This window comes from Channa argus, chromosome 10, assembly GCF_033026475.1.
Source record: "Channa argus isolate prfri chromosome 10, Channa argus male v1.0, whole genome shotgun sequence".
In the NCBI taxonomy this organism is placed as follows: Eukaryota; Metazoa; Chordata; class Actinopteri; order Anabantiformes; family Channidae; genus Channa; species Channa argus.
This window is the reverse complement of record NC_090206.1, coordinates 24,462,040-24,487,795: the sequence shown is the minus strand read 5'-3', so window position 1 is coordinate 24,487,795 and position 25,756 is coordinate 24,462,040. Positions and strand designations below refer to the sequence as shown.

The 25,756-nt window shown below is 43.0% G+C and overlaps 1 protein-coding gene across 4 annotated transcripts in view; it reads right to left on the bottom strand.

The window, feature by feature from the left end:
- Positions 1-25,756, bottom strand: part of ppargc1b (peroxisome proliferator-activated receptor gamma, coactivator 1 beta) — a 115,889-nt gene that overhangs the window by 70,748 nt on the left and 19,385 nt on the right. For 2 of the 4 annotated variants that reach the window (XR_010915435.1, XM_067519304.1), the window contains exon 1: positions 6,829-6,957. The exons of 1 other annotated variant lie outside the window; for it this stretch is intronic. Coding sequence is in view for 1 of the 3 variants with exons in the window: in XM_067519304.1 (XP_067375405.1) it covers positions 6,829-6,909 (81 nt within the window). In the remaining 2 variants the exon portion in view is untranslated. Of the gene's footprint in view, positions 1-521; positions 712-6,828; positions 6,958-25,756 lie in introns of those variants that run through there. One more of the 4 variants, XM_067519305.1, reaches the window with a different exon arrangement.

Sequence of the window (25,756 nt, the reverse complement as noted above, 5' to 3'; positions counted from 1 at the left end):
CACAGCTTAGCTAGTGGAAAGCAATGAAGAAGTATTGTGTGGCTGTGCTTGCTGAGAAACCATGCTGGTCAGTAGTCCTACTTATCCCCGTGGTGGAAAAAAGAAGGACGGATAAAGGCTAAGCACACTGTCTTTATAACAGATACTTAATGAATCTAGATCGTTCTGCAATATCTGCATTAGCAAGAAAAAAATTAAAATCAGGAGCTCTTTCTGAGTTGCATCTAGAAATGACAAGACTGCACAAGAAGAGTGAACAGCAACTTGATTACGCGTGTGGCAAGTTTTACCCAGAATTCGAGAAGACTTCTTGCCATGTAGTTGATTTTACATCAGCACCATATAGAATATCTCACTGCAACAAGTAGATTACATTTAAATAAATTCTGAATGCAAAACCCCCCCAAACGTTATGCAGCCCCAAGGTGTGTTTGAGTGTTAGCTGTAGCCTGCAATGCCAAGCAGGCCTGAGTGAGCAGCTGACAAACCACCAAGCAATTAATTATTGAGAGAACCCTCACCTGTCTGCGTTAGCACGTTAGCTAGCCACAACACACTCCCACATGCACACACACATGCAGTGTATGATTACTGCTTAAGAGTGACACAAAGAGCCCCTGTGGGGCGGGAGTGTGTGTGGGGGTGGGGTCTAAGCCGGATGCCTTATGAACTTCAGAGGGATTTGGGAGGAAGCAGCCGTATTCCCAGCACCTATTCTGACACACATACACACACACACACACACACACACACACACACACGAAGATCAGATAGATGCAATAAACACAAATCCACACACATTTACAGTATAGTTACCCAGAGTCAGTATTAATGGGTAAAAAAACAAATCTATTTTACTGATTTAACATTCTGCCATTTATTGCAGATAATATGCAATGACAGAACGTATAGTACTCTGTAGTAACAACGCAAAAGCTACAGCCCCTTTCTCTCATAGATCATGACCAGGGGAGCACTTTGTTCTACCTGCTGGGACAGTGCTATGACCCTCCTTGGGATTGTACATTGCAGTATTTTTGTTCTTAATAATCTAATATGAAATCCAAGTGCAGCCCAAGATCTTTACACATGCAGCATCATGTGTTTATGTGCAAGTAATGCTCGTGGGCACAAGTGTGTCTGTGTGTGTGTGTGTGTGTGTGTGTGTGTGTGTGTGTGTGTGTGTGTGTGTGTGTGTGTGTCCAGTACACAGTGACAGAAGGGACAGGTGAGTCACTGTAGGACTGCAAGCTGAATCCATTGCACTGCAGCACTGCACATCACGACTCAGACAGAAGCACAGAAAAAAAAAAAAAGAAGAAAAGAAAAAAGATAACAACACAGAATTGAGGAAATAAAACCTACAGCAGAAAATGCACCGCTGTGGATACAAAAAGCCTAAATCTGTGGACAGATACGGTGACAGATTAAGATGTAGGCAAAGAGAGTCGTTCCGTCTCGGCCACAGTGGGCTGTAAATCCCAGTCACTGCCAATAACACCTGTATCCATCACTCCAGGGTGCCACTTCAAAGCCTTGTTATTTATACCTGTCTGTCTGAATCCCTGCCTACCTGGTTGTCTGGATCCTTCACTCTGCTCTGACACTGTCCAATATAAATCAGATTTGTCGGCCAACATCACAAATATGAAGGCACCGACCTAAATGCGATCAATTCTATTAATATTTCTATTCCTGGCCACACTTAACACATAATCCACTCTCTCTGGTGCTGCTTTGACTGCACTGTACTTCCCGTTGCTCTTAGAACACTTGTCGAGACTATTACACCATTTGTTTCTTTGCCACTGCTGCGGGTGAACCCCTCAACTCCTCGAGCTGCCTTCCCAGCTGATCGTCAGCGGGAAAGGGGACGAGGCACCAGGAGCAAAATGCTTGAATGAAATGCTGCCATCAAGTTGAAGGTGGTCAGAGTGACTTCCGATCCAGAGTTAGATAACATGGCCTGATAGCCAGGGATGTGAGCCGACCACCCACTGCGTCGAAACGCACGCACAGACACCGAAGACACCGAGAGAGGCATCATGGTTATAGGATAAAGTGCTGACTGACAGTAACAGGCTCTATAGGGCTTCCCAGCAGCACAGTAATGGCTCTGAGCTTTATTAAAGTCTCCATTTGGTGCGTGTAGGTGTTGTTTGGGGGATGCAATCAATGTTTTAGACACTAAGGAGCCCGGTTTTTCTCGATGAGCCTCCTTGATAATAACTTGTAACTCGGGGCCCATAGGAGACACGCACTGAAGCAGTGAGTAATCTGCAAGTCCGGGAACAAGGTGTTCTGGAAAAGTATTTTAAAAGTTTTTCAATTATTCCACCCTCCAACTCACATCTCGTTACTCTCCCAGGCTACGACTCTTCCGTTCTTGGTGGTGTCTTTTTTTCTTTTCTTTTGTTTTTAAAAAGACAGCCCTCCAACTATGCGTTAATTTAATAGATGCGAAGCAGCTTTTATCAGTTCCACATGATTCAGTGGCTTTCCATCCCCAAATTCCCATGTCCTTTGGTTTTTTTTGTGTTTTCTTTTAGATGTTGACCAAAGTTTTACCATAGAAAAGCAGAAGGGGTTAACTTAGATGAACTTTTGGAATAAAGCTTTTATGGTCCCTGTGAGAAAAGCTGGTGCAACAGTGTGTATCTGAAAGACAGAGCTTCAAAGCGAACTTGACAGGAAAAGATTTCAAGTGCACTGTGTTCTCACAGGTAAACACATGAGAGATCCCACGTTTTTTTTTTTTCACACATGTGCTGCTGTGGACAGCAGAACAGTCTGGATGAGCTGCGGCTAATATTTTACCAGCATGTGTCCTGCGACTGGTTGCGTCCTGTTCCAGCAGGACGGAGTGGCTGACGTTAAGCTGGCCTGATCTTCCCAGAGTCAATCCTCTGAGCGGACCAAGACTGGCCCTCAGCACCTGGTCAATGATTAGCACTGAAACGGGCGTGTGGACGCCAACTGCACTCAGATGCATGTTTACGTTTGATTTAGACACCAAAAATGAACTGTAGGCTTTTAGATGCCATCGGATCTAAGCCTTATCTGATTGGAGTTTGTCAGCATTTTTAGCAAAAATGCAGGAAGGAGAAGCTTGTTGGAAGTTTTAGGTTCACACTAGCATCTGCATCTGAATGCAGCTGATGACTTCGGGTGGCCAACAGCTGGCCGAGTTAAAAACACGCCTCTCTAAGCCAAACCTCAACTGGTTGAGTGTTTTTGGAGCCGACGTTACACAGAAACACGTCTGCATTATCTGATCTTTCACTTTCACATGAAGCACGACAATCTTCTAACGTTGACCTACATTTGTGGGAAACCAAGCACCTACAATATAAGATTAGAAGATTTGCAGCGGAGAGGTTTCAATCTAAGCGAACACTTCCCCCCCCCTGAATCTAAATCTTAAATATGGAGCAACTCTGAGGTCCTCTGCTTCTTGAACCTAACATATGAATCAGCACTGCATTAAGCAGACACTGATGGCTGCAGATCACACACACGTTAGAGTGCACATTAGTGTGTGGCACTGTATGTAACAATCACTTTGAGTAGTGATGATTTTAAAAAAAAACAAAGATGCGGTTAATTAATTTCACACCCTCAGGCCAATCTTAAAAGGACAAGAGGTTAAATTAAATGTTTGTAGTCATTATGAGCGTCAGTCTTTCTTGTCAGATAGATTAAGCTGACAAATCACACAGAGAAGAAACCAAGAGCAACATGTTGTTTTTTTTTCGTCCATCGTTTATTAAAATGTGCGACATTTTGGCCACATCCAGTGATTCTCCACGTAAAAGCCATTCTATGCAGTTCACTCCAATGCCTGGTGCCTACATTTGGTGGTTACTGAGTTTATTCCATGTGAAAGAAACCCACTTCATTTAAAACACAGTGCATCCAACAGATTAAGAAATGCTGGACATATTATGAGCTGGAATGATAAAGAGGAGAGAAATTACAATAAGCGTGTGGAGTCTGTGTGTAAAAGCTGCATTTAACGAATGCTCGGGCAGCACAGTCTTCTGGCTACGACGCACAGAAGACTGTATGACAGAAAGAGAGAGGGGAGGAAGTGGTCACATGTTAGGAGGAGGAGGAGAAGGAGGAGGGGAGGGCATGCCTGTCATTTATCTACGTCACGACTAACGCCTCCCTCCCTCCCTCCCTCCACTACAACTCACATGACTGCAGCAGCCCTGTTCTGTAACTCCAGTCACGAGGATAGAGTAGTATTACAAAAAACCAGCCAGCAAGGACGAGTGGCATAGGCAGAGAGAGAGAGAGAGAGAGAGAGAGAGAGCAAGCCCCCAGCAGTCCTAATAACCCTGAATAAATATTAACATATTAATGCCGCGTTTGTACAATAGATAATCCTATCGCTCAACACGTGAAGAAAGAACTTAAGTGGTGATACAAACTATGTTGATTTTTTTTTTCTCCCCCTGCCTTCAGGTTGGACTTTCTCCTTCTCCTCCTTCAAGGACTTTCAAGTGATCGAGCATTACACGCGTCACAGGAAGAAGATTTCTTTCTTTTTTTTTTTTTTTTTTATTTACACAAGCAGAAATACATTCAGTTTGCTCCTCTTTCCTTCGTGCACCATTCAGTCAAACAAACGTATCTAGTCACCATCCACCATTTTTATCCAGTTACCCCAAATTCAACCCGATATTTTTGGCATCTTTGGAAACTTGAATTGAACTGGGTTCCATCTGAACAATGCTTGGCTGCACACTATGTGCCAACCACTAGTTAAGGGGTGGGGTAATACAGCAACAATAGACCTGCTGTTATCAAAATGATATGCCAACTGTAAAACTAATGACTGGGTACAGACCAAGGGGCAGGATCCCAGAGAAATATTGTAAAATGACATGAATATTAGCATGAGACCACAAAAGAAGAATGATCCAAACACACAAGTCCCTATAATTAAATCCCTGTCCATCAACATTCAGCACCATTTATACGTTTCTTCCCAGTGTAGTAACACCATAAAGCCACTGGAGAGTAACAGAAATATGGTAAAGCCACCACTGCATTTATTAAAGACCTGTAAAAACAGCTTGGTGACACAAAGACGTCATAGAAGAAAGAACAACATACTGATGTCGGTTCCACACATCTACATTTGTCATCTGCACTATGTGCTATGCTTTCATTAAACAGTGTGTTTGTGTGTGAGTGTGTGTGTGGGGAGGGGGGGGGGGGGGCATACAGCAGTTCACATCTGTCAGTGTGTGTGTGTGTTATATGGAAGCACATGTCACTGCTGTGCATCATAAATAGACCACAGCCTCAGTAGATCCACTGAAGTAACCTGCTTGAGCTGCCAATCATCTCACACACACACACACACACACACACACATAACACAACACAACTTTTGATGGCCGTGCAATCACTACGACGCAATGTTATGTCACACCGTGATGTAGTAAACACGGGGGGGGGGGGGGGTCCTGTATTCCTTTGACACGCCGCGCTATGCGTTTACATGCACGGTAATAAATCCGTGCGTAATTCAGAGGCGCAGCAGGGGAGAAATGGGGGTCACACCTGGTTACTGTACGTTCTGTTCCGCTGCAGGAACGTCCACCAAACCCCGTTGGAAAACCTGCCAATTTCTTGTGAACTGCGACCTGGGATTAAACTGATAAAACGTGTTATGAATTCCAGTTTAAGCTCACACTTTGTCTTATTCGGCGCTGTTTGGCACGTTCACCGTCTCCCGAATCCAAGAAAACACCCAATGCATTTCATTTACAGTATCACCTCCAGTTTCGGCTGTTATGCTTGATGGTCAGTGAGCGAGAATCTTAGAATTGCACATCGTCCTGAACGCAGTTCGGCCGCGTGCACGCTCCCTTGAATTTCAAGGCTAAAATTATTTCGTTCGGCGCATTCGGGCAACGCGGCGGGTGAACACGCTATTTCCTCAAACACACGCCTGTGTGAACCAGACTAACGTTGTGTAACCGCTGCCAAACGGTTACACAAACGCCGAATCGTAGCGAGTTGGTCTCCTCTCCACAGCGCCGCCGGATTCACTGACCAATGTGATGAAATGACAGGAGTCGTCGGTGGGACTTAGTCAACTTTACGGTGCAGCGAGACCCAGAGACCCCCACTTAAGCCCCAAGCAGCTTATAGTGAAATTGGATCAAAAAAAATAAAAATAAAAATATAATAAACACATTTTGACGTTGGCGGTATCAAACATCCGCTTCGACACAGACTCCGTGAGAAATAAAAGTCTCACATCCCACCAAACAACGCACGCGCACAGGTATGCGTTTTGAAAGCCGAGCACGGAATTATAATGTTGTGAAACCACGTTAGTCCTCCGGCTATGTCCACGCGTTCCGAGGCGCACCACGTGTCCAAGTCCCCGGCACTGAAATTAAACTTCCCTCAAGAATGCGTCAAAAGTTTCCAAAGCGCCCCTCTGCATACCAAATAATCCTCTCCGAGCAGCAGCGCACCGGCTGCTCTCCGCGTCCAGCACCCACACACAAATACATTTTCTCTGTTTTAAGCCGTCACGTTCCCTCATTGCCCCCGTGGCTGGTGGCATTTCCTCCAAAAACACGTGAAAGCCCAGACGTCAAGACATAGTAGACATTCACACACGCATGCACGCAGACCGAAGACACCGGGTCTCACTGAGCCGGGGAGATGCTGCTGACATACCGGGCGAAAGGCTCGCATCAAGCCGGCGTAGCATGCGCCACGCCCGGCGACGCGCAAAAATGCACCCCGGTGTGCAAAGCCCAAGGTCCCGTCTGTCCGGAGAGGCCGGGATCTTACCTGGCTGCCGGAGTTTTCTGTCAGGTAACTGAAGACAAAGGACGAGAGTTCCTCATCTAACAGTGGAGCGCAGTCCGCCATCTTCTAGTGAATGAGGAGCCGTGGAGTCAGAGAGCGGAGTATAGGAGGAGGAGGAGCAGCAGTGGGGGATGGTCGCCTGCAGGGGGCGCATCTGTTTACACACGCAGCCAAAAGCAGCACATTAGGGACATGCGGTGATCCACAGCGGGGTCTGGGATCTCCAGGGGTCAATGAAGTGGCTCCAGGTGACGCCACGACGACGAGAGGATTTGTTTAATTTCAGTGTAATTGAATTACGTAGAATTATGAGCAACAGTTCGGTTTGCGTCCTACCAAAAATACAGCAGTCTGCATAAATAAAAATACATTCATTTACAAGGAAGTCGTTTATGACAACAAAGAGGAGTTTTCTGTATTTGCAGGTGTCAAATTACGTTCTCTGGCTTTATTCCATATTTGCAGCCATGATGCATTTCTTTGGAAGTTGCTCTTTAGCGGCAGACCCTCCATCCCACTACCAAAAAGTGATCTTTACCCCATTTGTTCTCAGCTCCACATTATGTCACCACCCGTTTCGGATTGAATTCCATCTGCAGCAAATTTCAAACTAAATAATTGCATTTTTGCTCGTTGCTAACGAAGCCATCTCACTCTTTTATGCGGTTCACGCGTTATCACAAACAATTAGCACTCGAGGATGCACTTTGTAGGCTCAAAAAAATGCCTTTATTTTAAGAAGCCGGCACACACACAAGTATTGGCAGCACCCTGTTGCCGGGCAACTGCAAACTCAACTGTCTGTCAATCATTTAGCAAGCAGGCTTGATGCAATTAGCTGATGTCACTGTAAGTAAAGGAAATGTGATGCTCTATTTTTGTCGCCACGCTGCAAGCTGCTGTCGCGTTCGGTGACAAAAAAAAAAAAGCATCTTCACCATATATTCACACGGAGGGGTTACAGCCAGAAGGTCCCCGGTTCGAATCCCGGGCCTTTTCTGTGCGGAGTTCGCATGTTCTCCTCGTGTTTGCACAGTCCAAAGGATAATTTCTGTCATTTTCTTAATTAATCGTATTGTCCACAATCACACACACTAAAACTGTCGTACTTAGCTTGTTTGTCTATGACCTCTGTTGTTGTCCAAAAACTATTAAAAACACATCAGCTGGACACAGCGCTGCAGTGGGTGAATTCTTCCTTCATTCTAAAAACTGCTTGTTTTTTGCTCCGTATTGATAAAAAAAAAATTGTCTTTGGCAGCTGATGATCGTACCAGAGCTCTGCAACACCTGGCTGAGAGCACTGACCTTAATACAATGTGTGTGTGTGTGTGTGTGTGTGTGTGTCTGTGTTTGTGTCTGCATCTAAGCTTCTACTTGTATCTGTATATCCAGTTTGTATTACGTCTTGTTATTTGTATTCATTGGTGCAGCTCTGACCATTGTTCCTGTTAGAAAACCACGGCACCATCCACAGTCTGCCGCACTAATTACAGGGATCAGGTATCTGGAAAGAAGTCTGACAGGTCAGGAGACACAAGCAGTCAGTTGATCAAACAGGTTTTAAACAAAGTCCCGAGGTCAGCCACAATTATTTGGATAAGAAAATGAGAGCGAGTGGTTGAATCATTTGTTGTTCAAATTAACCCTCTGCACTTACTGTAGTTGTGTGGACACATTTTCACTTTTATTCATCCGTCTGACAGATTTCCTATTTTTCATTCACACCTGTGGGCAACTATGAGTCACCACTTGATCTAACATGCATGTCTTTGCACTCCACACGGCGAGGACACAGTTGGCGGGTGGATTCAAACCGGGGATCTTCAAGATGTGAGGCGGCTGCTCACGTGATTTGTTTTGATCAGGGACACGTAGGCAAACACTGATTACATGTAGGTTGAAGGATGCAGCACTGTGCTAACTACACCGTACTCTCTTGCCGAGATATATACATTTTCAGATCTCGCCAGCTGAATTTCTAAAACTATAAATGTCATGGTGCTTAAAGCAGGAACCGCTTGTTAGACAAGCTCATTCTTAAAATATCACAAAACACACCTACACTTCCATTAGAAAATAGCCACTGGGTGTGTGTGCTTCAGGGTCTGTTTGGAGTGTTTTGGTCAAAAACATCGGTGCGTCAGAGTCAAAAAGCAAGCTGATATTTTACAGTGTCAAATGTATCATCGTGTACTGCACATGGTGGTCTTTCTTAGAAGACATGAATCAGATTGGGCTGCTGCAGGAGCAAGATCCGGACCAGAATGCAATGCAGGTACATGACAGGTTGTGTTTTGAGAAAACAACTAATTGTGACCTACACTCTTCCCATTTCTGTTATTGTGCAACTAAAGCTGATGGAAAACACACATCAATTGCAAATATATGTATTTCTCAACTATTACACAACACAATATCACACAACAATGCCTGAAATATACTTCACTTCCTTTACTGTAAATACAAAGGCTCACTATACGCAAAGCTCAAAAACTGGAGCAACCACCCAAAGTGACCCCGACTGACCCAACTTGTTCCCGTCACCTACTCCGCTCGTTAACACATCAATTTACACAGCTGACATCATATGGTAGCTTCAGATTTGCCCTAGAAACCAACCAGTGCGACTCAGCTGAACACAAAAAGTAAGCACGTTCCAGCAGAATATACATTACAAGAATTGTACAACACTTGTCCCACATCCGTCGTGTTTTATGAAATGATGATCTTATCATCTCGCACTATGCTGCGATATAGTTACCCAACCGAGTTCATACCAAGTTCATTAAATTAACCAAAGCTAACGGAACGTGGGGAAACGTTGTTGACCACAGTATTTGTGTTTTGTAAGTGTAGCATACAGCGCGTGTGTAGCTGGAATTGTCTTCATAACTTTGCTCACGTTATCCATCTATCACCCTGCAAAGTCGGCCCTCATTCACTCTGCTCACTTCCAGTCTTGATTACTGTGAATCTCTTATATCAAATCTCTCACATAAGCTTCTCCACAAACTTTATCGGGTTGAGAATTCTTCTGCTTATATAATAAACTGGACTTGAATACTTCAACATCACCTCCACTGGATTCCCATTAAATATTGATTCTAATATTCTCCTTCTCGACATCCTAAGAATTTAAACTGCTTGTTGTATTAAATGTGTTATTTTTATTATCATTATAACATTACAGATATGACAACAAACTCGTCCACACTGCCGTTCCACTGATATCCTCCTTGCATGTTTGCACATTTTGAATTAACATTGGAGGCCTTATTGCAGCACTCACATCCAATACTGCTGCTTGAGGGGTCAAAAGCAGAATAACCTTCAGCTTCCTAATCATTAGCTTCACAGGAAGCTAATATTCAGTAGGTCAAAGGGCAAAGGTGAAACTGAGCTATTGATAAATGCAATAAGTTATTCATTAGGACAATTGTGGATCAGTGATGAGAGGTGGGGAAAGAAATTAAGATTAGTTTTTGAAGCCTTGCACAGCTGCCTTTGACAATGTCTATAATGGGCATCCTCAGTTCAGTTAAAAATACTCCATGGGGAAAGATCTCCCAACCACAAGCCAGTCTGTGCTCTGCTGATCTTTAGTTATTTCTGTATAAAAGCAATAAAAGCTCAGGGAGAAAGAAAAGAAAGACAAAATGCGCCAGCGAGACCAAGAAGTGTCACAGGGTCTTACAAAACAAATGTCAACCCAAAAAAAAAAGAGAGAATAAACTCTGCCCAAGATGACAAACAGGCTCTAAGCTGCAGAACCTGGGAAGCAGGCCACAGCAGGCCACCACAACCACTGAAAAGCATCCAGGTCTCACGGCTGTAAACGGAAATCATGTGCATCTCAGCAGCATCCAGATCATCCGCGTGTCAATAATGTTTAGTCCCAAGAGTGCAGTCACCTACAAACAAGGTCCAAGGTCGAGGCAAGTGCAGCATTTCATCTAAGTGGGCATTCCAGAAATATTCGAGGTTCCATCCTCAGCTGTGATATCAGATAAGTTACTGAACGGACATGCAGTGGTCAGCTTGACCTCAGATAACTTCAAAATAGTTGGACATTCCAGCGGTCACACCTTCACACTCATCATATAGAGATAATAGGGGAAAAAAAGCAGTAGGTGGGTGAGTTTTATGAAGGTCCACTGGTTGCTCAAGTTTGACCAGATGTATCTTCTTAGACAAACCATGATCAAGTTGTTTTTGAGATAAGTATAAGACTTAATTGTCTCTTTTTTCCAAGTAAAATGCCATAATGTTTTTTTTTTTAATAAAGCTCACAGAAAATTCTGATTCTAAGATGTTTCCGTTTACGTGTGTACATCTCCCTGAAGATAAAAAGTACTTGAACAAAACTGCATCATTAGAATATTAGACAAATACACTGCTGCAAACGAATTTCATTGTAAATTAAATCTGCTCAGAATCATATGAAGTCGTTACAGCCGAGCAAGCAACACGGCTGTTGTCATCCATGACACAGTCACATTGTTTACATGCTGCTCTTGCTTTAAACTTGCATTTGAACTAGAATGTACTCATGTTGAAAAAAAAAAAAAAGGCTTAACACAACAGATAAATACACACAAAACAGTAGTTATACTTAAGGAATATCAAAAATGTACCTCGTCCACCTGGAGACCGCCACAATACAGTCTGCCTATAAAACCTTTCCGCCTTTTAGGATCAGCCAACACTCAGACATGTATGATCAAGCTGCAGACACGTCTAGATCGTTTCCTCGGTGGAAACCTTAACACTGACTATTCAGGGTAAATGATACCCAGGGGTTGTAAATAAACAACCCCTGGGTTGAGAGTTTACAGTCAGGGCCACCAACCCAAACATGCGAATCCTTGATGTCTTACAAATGTGCTGAATGCATTTCCCTTCTGGTGCATCCTTTGCACATCCAAATGTTACACATACTGTAAGTCGTGCATTATTTACATGTGAGCACATTCGTTGGCAACAGTGTGTCCACGTGCGTGTGCGTGAGACCAAAGTACATTGCTCCTTACTGCTACTAGTGATCCAAAAGTCCACAGGGTACCTTAAAGGCACTGTTAACCTTCCGTGTCTGCGTCGGCTGCTTCGGGCATCATAAACAGAGCAAATGAAAGCAGCAGGCTGGACAGAAAATGCCCTGTTCTTCATACCACAACAATATTGAGCTGCAATGCAGAACTCCTCCAGACCACATCGCGGACATAATTGTCACCATGTGTCACGCTGCAATGCCACGGCCAACAAATGGGTCGAAAACTGGTCTGGATGTGACATCAGAGGGAGGGAGAATGTCCCGTTTATTCCTCGGAACTGGCAGCTGTACTTTCTACTGCAAGTACTTTGGCCAAGTATAATTGGACATTCGTATTTTCACTGAACTCTTAAATCCATGAATCAAGCATTTTTAAACTATACACCACTTTCAGGAAGAAAGAGGTTTTCTTCTTATTCGTAGATGCATTTTGCCGTTAACATATAAATTTGCTTGACAATAAAACATGAATTGCCGGACTTGATGGAAAGACAAAGTGTCTTAATGCTACTCTGTCATCGCTGCATGCAGTCCGATTACTGAATGGGCCTTTGGGGCACAAGCCAATAAGTCACGGGGCCACTGGCCAAGAAAGTCATCCAAGTCGTTTTTGTTTTTTTTACATGACAAAAAAGATGAAAATGACAACAGACGAGATACAAAAAGTCACAAATACTGAAAAAATAGACAAACAAATGATCCCACAGAGACATAAACAAAAGGCTAAAAATGACGTCCCAGGTGCTTTTTTTAATAATCTATCTAAGAGTAAATAAAGGATTCCACTACTTTTAGGCTTTGACAGATTCAGTAGCAGTTTGTCAAAAAGCCAGAAACACTAAAGACAAGGTGAACACATTTCACACGTAACACATTTTTACTGTAAAGAGCCACTAAAAAGCCAATAAATCTTAGTAAACCATAGTGAGTTAGTGGTTCTGTGAGCGAATGATTGGAACCGATGGTGCAAACCGAATGGATGTGTTGTAAATGCGGCTGCAGTTTGAGACAGATATTTAAATTTAGAAGATGAGTATCAAGCCAAGTGTCCTCCTTTGACTAAGCATTGTTATTGACCTCCATTTTAACCAGCATTGATGCAAAAATAAAAATAAAAAAAGGCACCACGCCTAGCCTCTGCATCTCCCTGTGTTTTATTTAGTGATTGGGTCCCTGCGGTGAATCCATTTACTTTTTTCATCCTTAAAGGAATCTTACAGGGAACATTACAGAACGGAGAGTGCTCTGATTTATGGCAGCGTTTCATTCAAGGCAGCGGGGGACCGTCGACATGTAACCAGAGATGTTCGTTACGTGCTTGGCCAATCTGGTGAACAGCTGCAGGAAAAGTGTTGTGTGAAGCACATCCGAGGGATGTAGCTTTTAATTCATCCTGGGCGCCGTGTTGTTTGCTTTGTCGCTCACTTGGTTACTTGCTCGCTCGCTTCTGTGTCATCATTTTTTTGTTGTTGTTGTCGTCGTCCACACTTGCAGGTTGACCTTTACCTCCGTTATTTAACGCAGTGTGCGTTTGTCCAACCACCTGCTGATCCAACAGTATGTTACATTAGGTGGGGGCTAACACGCTTTGTGTTATTTATTTCAACGTTTTTCTGCTTTGCCCTTATGGGTTTTGGTGACTCATTATTTTCCCTGTACAACCTGTGCGTTCGTCCAACGTTAACAACCATAGAGGTTGTTTGTCCCCGCTGTCTCACGTGACCGAGAGACATCTCAAAATAGTGTCCCTATAGCAGCGGGCAACTCTTTAAATAGCACCCTTATCGCTGCTGGTGTACCGAACCTTCACATCCTGAAATAGCACCCCTATGGTGGCTGACGTATCGGTCCTGAATCGTCATGGAAACAATAAAACACACGGCACTATGATGGAACCGCTGTTTGGTTATGTTGAGTCCTGGTTTGACGGCAGGAAGACCGTCTCTCCTTTCCTACACTAACTGCCTTCATTCTTACTCACATTTCAAACTTCACTCACACCATCGGTGTCATTATTATATTTTAGGTCTCAAGGTCAATTAATTTATTCATTTTGACAAACTTTTGCATTTTCTCTTTATTACCTTATATGCAACTGGCTGTTGCTATGATGAAGGTGCTACATACAGTTTTGAGGTTCAAACTGTTAGAAAGGTCATAAGGGTTCATTTGAAATAGGCTGGCCAAAACATTAGAACCACCTCTTCTTATAACCCCGATGCCCACTATGACCTCAATAACAAACACGTCAACCTAACAACTGAAAAATGATAACCTTTGGATTGGGATTGGATTGTATTACATTTCACAGGGGGTCATAATGTTGTGGCTGATCGGTGTACTTTTACACACGTTGTGGAGAAAATGCCTTTATCTTGTATCCTTATCTCGTAAATACAGATTATTTTCTCATAATCTTTGAGTAATACAAGCACCAAACAAATGACTCAACGGATCGACTCAGCAATTAGTGTGACCACCTGTTGTACTGTACTTTAAGTGGCTTAAATAAGATTATTTAGTTTAAACAAAGGTCTGGAATTTCGGATTGTGTTTCACACCCAATCTCTGACCACTGTCAGAACGATGGAGCATTCGGGTGTTTAAAGAATCAGTTCTTTACTCAACGTGACAACAACAAGACTGTGCTCTCACAAAGTGCCGGGGCAGGCGCGGAACTCAACACTTACCTTAATCATGGTTAGCAATCTACAGATTTAGCGTGTAGCCTTCTCAACACAAACGGAAAATAAATCTTCAGTGAATGTAACAGCAGTTCAATAAAAGTGTCCATGAGAAGAACATGCATATGAAGCGCTCTGCTGATTAGATCACACAAGCAGGCAAATTTAATTGCAACAATGTGATGCTGAGTAAAACATGATAACATGGTCTGTGGAGGTGGCGGCTACGCATTATGGCATCAATTACACTGCTGCTGCAACACGGTGCTTATTTAGCTCAGCAGTAAGGTGGTGACATCAGGGCTGGACAGTATATATATGAACATGCATATTTGTTTTTGTATTGCATGTTTTAGATTCTGTTATGTTTTTAAAAAAGAAAAGAAAGTGTCACTAGATTTGGGGAAAAGGTCCTTTAACAAGACAAAAAAGGGAAACGGCTGTGAAATGATCACAAAATACAGAAACCTCTACTTAGGTCTCTGAGTGGCAAGTGACCAGAATAAGAAACAACTATTATTTAGTTCATTTATAGGAACACAACAAGTCATATTTTCGACTCCAGAAACAGAAATAGCCGCTTCCTGCAGCACCTGAAGGCAGCATTAAAAGGAGAAGCAAGGGTCCAATGTTCAGTCACACCTCACCACCCACTTCTCTCACTCTGTGTTTACTTCCCCGTAGTCCATCATTCACAAGCTTTTCACACTCGTTGTTTTGCTCTGGTGCAATTGTCTTTTCTTAAAATCATCCTGCGAGAAACTGTCGTGATTAAAGCAAAAATAATAATCCACCAAGTTGAAGCAGCTGGTTTCCAATCATCTCCTCCGACTGGTTAATAAGAAATGAATCGACTTTGCCCGAGGCCTCACACAGTCATACATGAGGGATAATAGATTCTATACTGCATATGGAGAAAAAAAAACCCCGACGTGCACACAAATCCCAAGGTCAAACTTACATGTGCTGACTTACAGATGTCCATACTGTTCATCCACATTCACTCTGCCTGTACTGCAGCACTCAGCATTAGCACTGTAACACAGAAGCTGATTTGTGTGTGACAGGTAGATTTTGTTGGAGCGACCTGGGTGTTTATGTGGGGTCTATAGTTACCGGAAACATAACATTTTTGAGACATAAACTTTGCTTGCAAGCCCAGTCCATCTTTTTAGCAAGCTTGGGTAATCAGTGCTGGTTCTACTACCACACAAGCCCTGAATCATACTGTATGTAGACACCCCTGCACACTGATAACACCAGGAGAGAGTAAAATGTACTACATACAGTACACAATGAGTGATTCCTGTTGTTCCTGTTGGTTCCTGCTCTGCCATGAAGTCCACATTTACAATGTTATAATTTCTCACTTTTTTAGTTGAATCTGTCAGAAAAGTGATAATTCTATTCTCGGCTTATTACTGAGGTCAAAGAGTCGTTACAGCAGTGCATTATGAGAAGCGGGGGCCAAAACATTAGACCCACTACCCACTATGACCTCATTAATAAACAGAGAGTAGAGGGATCACCTCTTTGACAGCTTCAACTGAGAAATTAAAAAGAAAAAGTGTCCTTGAGCAAGACACTGAACCCCAACTTAGTTGCTCCCGATGAGTGCGAATAGGTGAATGGGTGAATAAGTAGCAGTGTACAGGGCTTTGAGAGTAACATTAGGCAGAAAAGCGCTATACGTGCAAATATGTGCAGAACATTTACCATTAGATTGTACTGGTGTACCTAATAAAGTGGCCTGTGAGTGCCAGTTGTAGTGGACAAGGGTTTCAACACAGCACTGTGTGTTCTTACTTAAAAAAAAAACTAAAATTGTGAATGTCCTGTCGGGATGAATGAAGTATCCATCTAAAGATTCTGTTTTAGAAAATGACCTCACACACAATCACATACACCCATGTGCTGCATATGTCCACATGCAGGTAACATGGACTGAAGAGCATCAGTGGTGTGGGCTGTTTCCAATTTGTTCAAGTCCACCTTAAATCACTGTCATCAGGCCCAATGCAGGGGCTAGTTGCCGGAATTGTTTCTCCTGTACCTTTGACTGCGAAAAGATCGATGTCAGTGTAAGCAATTAAAAATCCCCCCATATGTAGCCCCCATATGAAGACCACCGAAACAGCAACATGATGCAATGATATATATTTACTGGGGATTGTTGATTTAGGTCAAATCGCTTTGTGCATGTTCACCTTGAAAGTAGGACATAAAACATTTAGGAAGTTGAGCAAGACTTACACAACTTTTTAATAGGAGTAATGGTGAATCATCCTGGGGTTTTTTTTTTTTTCCTCTTCTCCTTTTTCGCTTGTCCAAACAGTCAGCGGCACAGTGGTAGACGGCCAGCTCAAAGCTAGAAGGTCCCGGGTTCAAATCCACCTGCCGGCTCCCTCGAGTAGCCCTCTCTCGTCCCACAGTGAACAGTCCATCATTTATTTGCTGTCCTGTCTCTGTCTGGTCCCATCGGTTATTCTCCCCTCACACTAAGCAACGGCGATAACGACGGAATTGAATTTACAGCAAAACATTATTTTCCCATTACAGTTACAGCATGTAGCTCCAGTGATCCATTAACACACACACACACACACACACACACACCATAAATAAAGCACATTCAGCTGTTTGCATTGTGGAGACACCCAGCAAGTCTAGAACTCTGCCTGTTTGGGGAAAGAAAAATAGATGAATGAAATAGAAGGAGCACTCAAGAATGGAACTCCACCTAGACCGACACGAGACACTAAAACCGTCCCTGATAATCAAGCATAGTACAAATGGCTGCAGGTTTAAATGTGTTGCATCACTATCAAGCAGGGTCTTAACCATGTTCAGTCAAACTTTATTCTGAGGCTGATGTGAGCCTCGTATGCTGGTGTCTCATAAAGCTGCCAGGAGACATTACCCAGTGCTACACACAGCAACACAGACAGACAGCGTTCGCTATTGATGTGTATTGTAGGAAGCCATGTCTTGTTTGGACTTATCAATTAGTGCCATGGCCTATTTCATAGACGGGTCATGCGGCTATTGATCTGCAGCGAGGTAGGGTGGACCGTTCAGCCCCAACTGTGTCAAAGCAGGGGATCGATACAACTATCATACTGTTGTGTGCATTGGCTTCGCTCATTTGAAACTTTATTTTTGTGGTTAGACAGGCTTTGGTTATCGCGCGTCCGAATTCAAAGCACGAAAGCATGAAAGCTCCTCGCAGATTTGTCCACGAGCAAAGAAACTAAAACAATGCTGTGAAACTGTGTGAGCGAGGTTTACATAAGAAAATCCTGAGCTTTTAAATTCAAGCTTCACTGTATCATATCTTCACCATATCTGCACAATACAGACGCTTCATATTTCAAAGTTTTATCAAAATTATCAAAGTTAACTTAAAATTGTCTTATCCTCCAAATTTATTTATTTGCATTACACCACGTTTTTTTCAAATTAGTTCATTTTTTTCCGGAAACACATTCAACGTAAAGGAAATAACGGATTGAGAAAACACCAGGCAACAACTTTAGCACAACGTTGGTCAAGACTCATTTCACACTGTACTTTAAGAAACTGTGGCTCTTGCGTCAGTTTAAAGCATAGAAGGGGTCTGGGCCTCGTCCAGTGCCCAGAAGACCCTCCACTTTATTATTCTACACATGCAAGGTGCTCGCCTGACCCACCAGGAGTCTCATGTTGGTCTAAATGTACTTTCAAACTGGGGGATTCACTCTCTTCGTCCACACGAGAACAGTTTTTAAATAAATCTTCGTCCAAATGAACAAATCCAATCTACAGGCAGCCATACTGACTATGACCATACTGACCCATCTGAAAGCCTGAAAATAAATCGTGTTGCCGTTTCCATTTATTGCCACCACAATAAATACATATTTTTGTCAAAATGACGGGTAGGATGAGCTTATAATCATGTAAATGATTATAAGCTCATCAAACATGCAGGTGGTAAAAATTATTAGTTAATGGCAGAAAATGTTTCAACTCAACTTCTCTCAACGTTTCCATACATACCTACACACAACATACCACACAAGAGCCCAACATAACACACAAAGTGATATTTAATACGACCTCACAGTCTGTTTACGTCGAGCTTTCTGATTTGGTCAAACGTTTTTTTTTTTTTGGACTTCACTGTCTTGTTAAAAGCACCAGCTGGTCCCAAATCAGCCCTCGTGTCATGCAAATGACATGAGCGATGAGGTTTAACCATTCGGATTGGAGTGTGACCAGAGTTAACCAACCACTGCTTCTGTTAATGAAGAAAACAAACAGTTTAAAAAGGTGTGTGTGTGTGTGTGTGTGTGTTTGCGCCTCATCAATGGGGACAAAATGGGAACATCCATCCAAACATCTCTGTCTGAAATGTAGCTTTGTGTGTGGAATTTTGTGTTTACTTTGATAGTGGAGAATGTCGACAGACTTGGGTCACGTTTGGAATTGGTTTACTTTGAGGTTTATGGTTAGATTGTAAATGCAGCTAAGATGAATAACACAGTAGAAGAAAGGGTTGTATCTTATCATCTATCTTATCATTGTGGATCCTCACAAGTACAGTATGTGTGTGTGTGTGTGTGTGTAGGTAGTGTCCACAATGAAGACTGATGGGAAGAAGACAGAAAACAAAATCTATTCAGACTCTTCCTCCTCTTTGATTTTCACAGCTACTCCTCCACTACTCTTCATCTCCAAACCCATCCTTCCCTATCACTGTCCCTTTCTTCTCCACCAACTGTCACGTTTGGGTATGAAGTGCCACCCGAATGCAGGGAGGCAGCGATTTCACGGAGACTCGCAGCAGACGCACACACGGCACCACTCCTACATCTCTGAGCTTTGGAAAGTCCACAAACAAACACGGGAAGAAAGAACCTAAAAGCAACTCAGGTACCAGCTCAATACAAAAGAGGTGCATTGTGTTGGGAAAACTAACAGTTTACCTCTTAACTTCTCTTTCCCTTACTCCTTTACTCCTCTGCCTCATTAAAAGCTCATCTTCTTTCATCCTTTCTGTTCTTGACCCCCTCCCCAACACCTGCTTCCCCATCTCCACCTCCTTCTTTGCCTTTTCCCCGCTCCATCTTCATCACCTTTTGCTTCTCCTTCTTTATATTCCACTTATGTCCCTCTGTAATTCTTCATTACCATCGCTCCTTATTCACCTCTCGCACCTTCTTTGCTTCTTTTTTTTCTTGCCCATACGACATTTCCCTCCTGCTCCTTCTCCCCCTCCCATCATCATTACTATCACCGTCATTTTCTTTATTATATCACCTACTTTGTGTCCCGCACACACAGGTGACAAAGTGATGTACAAACGTGCAGCGTTTTCAAATGTCCTCATTTATATGCTGTCTCGCTGTGGCCATTCTAATTCCCGATAAAGAGTAGGGGGGGGGGGGGGAGAAAGAAGAGCATATTCAACAACTTCCTCAGTCCACTCCTTATTCTAATCACTTTTTGTTCTGCATTTTAAAAAATTCCCCTCTCCAGTCCAATGACGCCAACCATTATGAATAATGCAATTGTTTCCCAAAGTCAAACATCACTGTGTTTAAGAACTAAAAGTGAACACAGGGTTGAAGTGCTTTCATAATCATTATTGTTTTCTATATTGAACCTACAAGTGCCATGAAGTTGCATGAATCCCCGCGTTAATACTGATGCAAAATGATATTCCATTAGACTCTTTCCTACTCAGTCGAGCATTGGCAAACTGCAAACGTCAACCATCTTTAAAGTAAATGGAAAACTACAGCCATGCTGTTTGGATGGTTCTGCGTGTGCTGATGTTTCAAATCTTATTCCTTTCAGTGTCCTTTAATTTAAGCTCTAAACATAAAAAAAAGAAAATGGCCATAACTGAGAGTTAGTCTGTCGTGCACCAGCAGCAGTGAAACATCCCACTGTGACTGTATTTACTCTGGCAAACTCTCTATCTTTAGGCCCACATTTTTCAAGCATCCCTGAGCAGAATTGCAGATGTTGCCTCCTCGGCCGTCTCATTCTCAGCGACCTGGGAGATAAGGACCGACTGGCGCTGTTGTAAAAAGCCATTCGAAAAAAAGTACATGATTTTCATAACCTTGCTGCTCGATTTCAAATGATAGGAGCCAAATCTAGGCCGAATGAGCGTATTCCTCCACTTCCAGAGTGGAGAGCCGGGGCCTGTCTGTCAGCACCATCAGTACTGCACGATTGTTATGCAGCAAGAATACAAATGCAGGCAAAATACCATGTGTTTAAGTGGAGAAGGTTTAACATGGAGCACTCAACTCAAAAGGAACAAGCTAAACATTTTACATTTGTCTGACTAGTGTCAATAAGCTGCACCAGTCTACGTGTCATCAGGTTTTCGGATGTACAGCCTGTTTTCTGACATTCATTAAGGTACAAGACTTCAAGTCTGATGCTTAATTACATGGTTAAACGTTCCCACAGAAACACAGGGAACTACCGAATAACCCAAAGTGTTCATCAGGCAGTCCCATCATAACTCTGCTCCAACTCTAACCCTCCAATTATAATACTATTGTTATTATTCATATATAATATTTGTAATAATGAATAATCAATGTTCTCTTGTGCATTTTGAGCTGTTAGGGTTAAACACCATTTATGTACCCACACGCTTCCATCCATCATCTTTAACTGCTTATCCTGTGTGGGGTCACGGGGGGGGGGGGGGGGGGCTGGTGCCCTTCCCAGCTGTCATAGACTGCGAGAGGTGGGGTCCACCCTGCACAGGTCTCCAATCCGTCTCAGGGCCAACACAGAGAGACATACTGACACAACCATTCACACATACAGGAAATGTACGGTCGCCTACTAACCTGACATGCATGACTTTGGACCGTGGAAGGAAACTCGAGCGCGTGGAGAAAGATGCACACAAAAAAAAAAAGAATGCAAGGAAACAGGTTTTCCTTCCCTTCACACTTAAAACAAGCATCTGGAGTGTCATCATCTGGAGATCCAGCTACTTTGACAACTCAGCCATTGTGAGCCGTCTTATCCCCCGTCTAGCCCACCAACTCTATCACTGTCATTATGTGAGGACTGCTGGAACTTTTATTCTCCTTCAAATACATCAACAAACAAATAATGCAAACCAAAGTTTCACATTGTCAGGAGTGAGATTTTACTCGAACCCAGAAGTCCTATCGTTGAGGTAGGATTAAGCTGGAACCTGGCACCTGAGATCATTCTGACTGGAGCTGCGTTTTTTTGTTTTTTTTTCCTTTTTCTACTCTGACAAATACCGCAAGTACTAGATAACGTAATCAAAGAAAAAACACGATTACTCTGAGCAATCTGCAGCCACACAGCAAAATGTGATACACTGAGTTCCAATATTTGACTCAAGTAAAAGTGCTAAGCAGATTATCTACACTTTACTGAGTACAAAAGTAAGAGTCATAGGTCAATGTTGGTAAAGGTGGAGCTGATTTTTACAACTTTATGTGCTGACAGGTGGTTGGCACATAGTGACAGATCAGCATTTATTAGTGAGTCAGATTTTTATAGAAACCAGATCAAATTTTGAAAATACACCTGTCCACATTTTGATATCATGAGACCAAGATGACACCTACCAATTGACAAGAGACATCTCTTGTTGTGGTTCACCCACCGCTGTTGTTAGCTTTTGCTTCAATGAAGTGTTTGAGATGAAGTATTTAGCACTGCATGCTTCTACTTAAATGCCCTTTCAGGATATAGTATCACTGTAGCATGAACTTTACATTTTCCATGGATTTCACCCCAAAGTTGAATATCCCTAACGTTTTGTGAGTAGTGGATTTCTTTTACAGAGACGCTTGTTAGAAATGGCAGCGCAGAGAAATCAGAACTCGGAAATACAGTAATGCAGTGAACGCATTAGTCCACCCTGCCATCATTTATTCCTATAAATCTCTTTGTCCTAAATTCAGCGGACACCATTGTACACACAATATCTACAGCAGTGCTACAACCTCTGCACGTAAAAATAATTTGTTTGGCAGATGAGTGGTCTAAGGCATCAAGAGTACCCTTAACTGATACAGAGGCTGAAGGATGTGGTCTCCACAAGAAGGTGGGTTAAATAAATTCAACTCCTGACAGCTGTATCTCTTGAAATATGTTTTTTTAAATGTAAGCTTTCCACTGTTCAGCACCTGGTCGCATGCCAGGCCACCATGTGTGGACCCACGTAAAAAAGGAACCTGTCCCGCTGTCGCGGCCCCTGAGGGGACGAGCCAAAAGCCGCTGATGTTGACCTTGTTAGAGAACAGTAACTAGTGACACGTTAAACAGTTGGACATTCCAAAGTTCAGAGAAGGTCAAATTAAGTTCACCTGTAAAGGTTATAGTGCATTTCAGGACCATTCTGGATTTTCACCCAAAAGTCGAATATCTCTAACTTTTTGTGAGTATATAATACTCACAATAAAACACAAAAATACTCGTAATAAAACTGGGGCCACAGCGGCATTCGACCTGGGAGTGAGGACTAATGCCTATCAAGGCTTCACCTCCAGTGACACCCTGCTCTCCAACGTAGTAACATCTTAGTGTTTTTCACACTGGAATTACACAAAGCAAAAACAAAGCAGAAAGTGTTGAGGAACTGGACGTAAAAGGGTTAAACGGTCGAGGCCAATAAAGTCTCAGTTTCTCACAGTGAGAGAAAGAAAGAGATGGATGAGAGCGCGCGTGTGTGTGTGTGTGTGTGTGTGTGTGTTAGCGGGTCATACAGTCAGCTAAAGAGTGACACAGACACACAGAGACGGAGAGAGAGAGCCGCAGAGACAGTCAGTGGGATAAGGACACGTTGCATGCTGATTGGCTGAGAGGACCTCTTGTATCTGAATGGAAGGAACAAGAGCGAGGACGAGAGCGATTTACACTGCCGGGCGACACGTGCTGCTCTGTCACATGACTCAGTGCGCCCTCCCTCCCCCAGTCTCTCCCCCACTCCCCCTCTTTCTCTGTCCTTCCAAATTTACTTTCTCTGATCTTTCCTGGTGCTCTGGTCTTTACCCTGCCCCCCCCCCCCCCCCTTTTTTTTTTTTTCCATGTGCAGTGTTCTGCTCTCCTCTTTTTCATAACCTGCATCCTTGTCCATCTTCTACCATCTTAATATCTTCCACCTTTTCCCCTTCATCTTTACTCATCTTTCCAGTTCATCCCTTTTTCTTCCTCTCCACTCTTTGTGTCATCTGTCCTGGTTCAGCTCCTCACTCGGTATTTAGTTAGTTGAACGTCTCCGCTGTTGCCCTGCATATGAAGTACAGGCTCCTTCAAAACCTCTTGAAGAAATGCAAACATTTTAGCACTTAGCAAAAAAAAAAGAAGTGATTTTAAATATGGCACATATTGAGAATGGTGGGTTAGGGCAGGAAGAAATGGGAATCTGTACAACATTATGATAACCTCATGTTCCTGAGCAGTGCTTAGTCTAAACTTGCTGAATCGTGGCATCGGTGGACAGGGGTTGAAGTTCAAGACAGAATATACCTTTAAACTTCCAGCAGAGACATACAGAGGTGCCACAGTGGATGGAAACCGCCTTTGGCAACAAACAATCATCTCTGAGGCTGTTAGAAATGTAAATGAGTTTGCAGCAAACAGTTTAAATTGTCAACAAGCTGTTTCCAACTGAGCCCATAATGTCTGTCACCTTGCGCTTTGCTGCAGCAGTCGACCAGGTGTTTAGTGTTGGTTCTTAGCTTAGCATCTTATGTCTTTTTCAGAGAGCGATGCTGAAGTTCATACTCTGCCCCTGAGCTACAGATGTGCCACCTTCATTTTAAAACACGGCTGACACATGACGTTTCCCCACAGGAGACCAGGGTTCGACTCTAGTGCGAGATGTTGTGCGCTTTGATGATCAAAACACAGTGTGGGGCACGTGGTCGACACTGTGGCGTGCGAACGTCTTTGATGGTCATGCATCACTTTCAATAGCACAGATGCCCAGATGGATTTTTTGATTGCGGTCCAACCTTAAAGTTAAGTTCAACTCAGTTACAATAAGAACTTTTTCTTTTGTACAGGGCACTGTAACATTGCTGCATCAGTTGGAAGGTGCTTATTTATGATTCATGGGATGTTTTCATGCATTTTTCACCCTTATGAGTTTTCGAGTTTAAAGCCAGTGGAGGGTGTTAACGATGACAACAAGGGGTCGCAAGCTGCATTATTACTGTCACAATGTAGAAAATCTGCAATCACAGAATTAATAATGGCTGTGCCAACACGTGATCAATTTAGAGCAAGGTCGGAGTCTTGCAGTCCCCTTTGGTTCTGTATTTATGCATGAAGAAGACCCAAGATAGTCCACACCCAATCTAAGATCCATCCATGACCCCACTGAGGGGCAATGATTACAGGGCCTCTGTTGCTGCTGTGTATGACATTGTCATGCACGAAATGAGAGGAAACAGTTCCTCAGATATGAGGCCTTCAGTCAAAGCATTGGCCCTGCAGCAGGTGGACAGCGGTCGTAATGATCCATATTCTGCTGTCTGTGTTGTCACGGTTGTCGGAGTGGAGGAACGTGAGCCGAATTGTGCCGCTGTCCTGAGGCCACAAGGAATATTGATCGGAGAGTGAACACATTCATGCGCCCCTGCCCACAAAATGCTATCGGCCCTACAATATCTTGCACTTGCACCTCATGAAACATTATAATCTCCCTGATTTAGGTGTATTTTTTTTATTTTTTTTTATTTGTACCTCACTTGTACGTGGTTTTGGATTAATGCATCTGCCAAATGACTAAAGGTAAAAAAGCGCACACGTATTAGAGGAGAGAAAAAGTGTTGGAAAATGTAGGAGCAGAATGTGGGCAGAAGTTCATTCTTCACTATTTTCTTCCTGGTTGTAAAAGATTTAAAAACACTACATCCTTCACGCTGTCAAGGTGACTTCACCCTCACAGCTTCACCCTCCTGACTCACAGTCAATGATTACCAGCCAGCTCACCTCGGCAAATTCTGCTCCCTTCAGGAGAATCTAGCGAGATTACAGGAACAGAAAAACCAGCAGGCAGGTCCTAGAAAGATCATTATTGCTTTAGAGTTGGTGAATTCAATTCAAAAAGTTGGGCTTTTGTCATGAACCCTTTTACTAACTTTAGGGTTTTAAAGGGGACTTTTAA